Source organism: Carlito syrichta, unplaced genomic scaffold (assembly GCF_000164805.1).
Source record: "Carlito syrichta isolate Samal-C Ts95f unplaced genomic scaffold, Tarsius_syrichta-2.0.1 Scaffold143017, whole genome shotgun sequence".
Taxonomy (NCBI): domain Eukaryota; kingdom Metazoa; phylum Chordata; class Mammalia; order Primates; family Tarsiidae; genus Carlito; species Carlito syrichta.
Genome location: NW_007087113.1, coordinates 62,846 through 65,753, shown reverse-complemented (window position 1 = coordinate 65,753; position 2,908 = coordinate 62,846). Strand labels below are relative to the sequence as shown.

The following is a 2,908-nucleotide window of genomic DNA, read 5'->3' as shown; positions in this document are numbered from 1 at the left end:
TGGAGTGCAGTGGCCGCTCCAGGCCACCGCCGCCTCGACCCGCTGGGCTCCGGCATCCTTCCGCCTCAGCCTTCCAAGCAGCCAGAATTACAGGCGCACACTACCACGCCCGGCTAATTTTTTGATTTTATTGTAGAGATGAGGTCTTGCCTGTTGATCATGCTGCTTGAGGGTTACTACGTGACTTCTCCGTCCTCCTGTGGAAGGACATCTGGGTCATTTCTGGACTTGAACACCGTCCCCAGGCCCCACCTGTCTTCTGGGGCACCTGGACAAGAATTTCTCCAGGGTCTAACTCCAGAAAGACCCGTGAGATCTATAGATCAGAGATTTGCAAGTGGCCAGCCTTGGTAAAGGCAGGCAGAATGTTTGCTGGACAATACATACAGTGACACCTGCACTTAACACTTGGTGTCATTGAGCCGGCCAACACATTGGGAGGCCAAGATAGGAGGATCACTTGAGCCCAGGAGTTTGAGACCAGCCTGGGCAACATAGCAAGACTCCATCTCTACAAAAAAAGGTTTTTGTAAAAAAAAGCAGCACAAAGCCGGGCTCGGTGGCTCAGCCTGTAATCCCGCGCCTTTGGGAGGCTGAGGTGAGTGGATTGCCTGAGCCCGCGGGTTCGAGACCCGCCTGGGCAGCGAGACCTCATCTCTACAATAAATCAAAAAATCAGCCGGGCATGGTAGCGCATGCCTGTAATTCTGGCTACTCGGAAGGCTGAGGGGAAAGGATCGCCGGAGCCCAGCAGGTTGAAGCTGCGGTGGCCGGAAGCGGCCACTGCACTCCAGTCTGGGCAACACAGTGAGACTCCAACTCAAAAAAAAAGCAGCACAAAACCATAATAAAAAATATTGATTAAAATTTAAAAAAGCAACTAAACCTGGCATGCACTCGTAGTTCCAGTTACTCAGGAGGCTGAGACAGAAGGATCACCTGAGCCCAGGAGTTGGAGGCTGTGGTGAGCCGTGAGTGTGCCACTGCACTCCAGCAGGGCAACAGAGTGAGACCCCAACTCAAAAATAAATAAATAAAATAGGTAGATGATAGATTGATGGTAGATAAATAAATGATAGACTAGGCCCTGAGCTACGCGGTGTCCACCATGCACCTGCGATGCTCTCCCTCCACCTCCCCCCGCCCAGGTCCTTAGGGCCAAACCCTGTCCCCAGGACATCAGCGCTGTCCCCACTCTGGTCCCAGCCCCCTGCAGGCGCCACATGTACCTGTGAGTCTCGACCTCGCAGATCACAGAGCCCAGCTCCCACAGGACCTGGTGTAGCCCCTGCTCTCCATCCAGTAATTCAGCAAACACTTCTTGAGCGCCTACTGTGTGCCTGGCTTTGTATTTTGGGGCTGGAGATGCAACAGAGGCAGATAAACGTCCCCATCCTTGTGGGGCTGACATGGAGACGGACGGCGAGAGTATTAGTGACGATAACAAATAGTCTGTCCCGTGCCTTTGGGAGGCTGAGGTGAGTGAATTGCCTGAGCCCGCGGGTTCGAGACCTGCCTGGGCAACTTGGTGAGACCTCATCTCTGCAATAAAACAAAAACTTAGCCGGGTGTGGTAGCGTGCGCCTGTAGTTCCAGCTCCTCGGAAGGCTGAGGCGGAAGGATCCCCGGAGCCCAGCAGGTCAAGGCTGCGGTGGCCGGGAGCAGCCACTGCACTCCAGTCTGGGCAACAGAGTGAGACTCCAACTCAAAAAAAAAAAAAACAAAAAAGTCTCCCCTCCCGTGGGTTAGCGAACTGACCCTATATGATTTTTGTTGGGATCTGCTGCCATCTTCTGGACAGTTTCTTTCACAATGTACAAATCTGCGTTATGAGATGGGAGAGGCTTGCACAGCGCACACCCTGCCCAACTATCTGTGGCGGCTGCGTTTCCTCCTCTGGGTGAAGACGCTGCTCCCTGGGGACTTGGCTGGGGATCGCACATCCCAGCAGACGATTGTGAGTTTGGCCAGGGCTCCGCTGGAACAGGCCAGTGACCCACAGCTTTCTGGCTCTTATCCCTTACAGGTGCTGCGATATTTTGACTACGTGTTCACGGGCGTCTTCACCTTCGAGATGGTGATTAAGGTGAGGGCGGGGCTCCGGGGATGCCACCCTGGTGAGGAAGGCTCGCCACGGGGATTGGCCATGCCTGGTATGTTGGAGGAACAGCAGGGAGGCTGGGGTGGCCGAAAGAATGCAGGAGGGGTGTGGGAATGGGGTGGGTTGTACAGAGCCCGCAGGGAGGACTGGGGCTTCTACTTGGGCCGGTGGGAGTCCTGGAGGGCTTTGAGCAGAGGCGGGGCTTGGCACTGGCGGCCATGGGGAGCACGGACTCAAAGGAGAGGAGCAAGCACTGCGCCCGGGGTGAGGGGGGGCGGCCCAGCGTGGTGGTGGAGGAGTAGGAGATTGGGCGAGGTTTGCTGTGGGTCCAAGGTGGGATTTGAGACAGGCATGTGGGGGTGGGAAGCAAGCCTGGCCTAGGAACCACAAGTCAGGGCTGCCTTTGCCATCCTCCGGCCTTGTTCCCTTCCCTGCCCTGCGTGGGGGCGGTTCCCATGGGCTGCCCCTCCCCCAGAGGCTAGAAGGGTGGGTGCCCCGCCCCAGAACGGGGGTGCAGGGTCTGAGGGACCGGTCTCCTCCCCCGACAGATGATCGACCTGGGGCTCGTCCTGCATCAGGGCGCCTACTTCCGCGACCTCTGGAACATTCTGGACTTCATAGTGGTCAGTGGGGCGCTGGTGGCCTTCGCCTTCACGTAAGTCCCTCCCGAGGCCTCCCTGCCTCCCCCGCAGCCGGGGCCCCTTTGGGTCCAGGACGTCGGGGCACGGGGACACCCGCATGCCACCGGGAGGAGCTTCGACTGCTTGGTGCATGGTCTGCGCAGAGGAGGAGGGGCCGCCCTCGCCT

General features: G+C 57.6%; 1 protein-coding gene across 1 annotated transcript in view; it reads left to right on the top strand.

The window, feature by feature from the left end:
- The window catches only part of CACNA1A (calcium voltage-gated channel subunit alpha1 A), a gene marked incomplete at both ends in the record, with an annotated part of 213,447 nt that overhangs the window by 148,397 nt on the left and 62,142 nt on the right, over positions 1 to 2,908 (top strand). The window contains 2 exons of the mRNA XM_021708598.1: positions 2,027 to 2,086; positions 2,650 to 2,756. Of these exons, the coding sequence (XP_021564273.1) occupies positions 2,027 to 2,086; positions 2,650 to 2,756 (167 nt within the window). The remainder of the gene's footprint in view (positions 1 to 2,026; positions 2,087 to 2,649; positions 2,757 to 2,908) is intronic.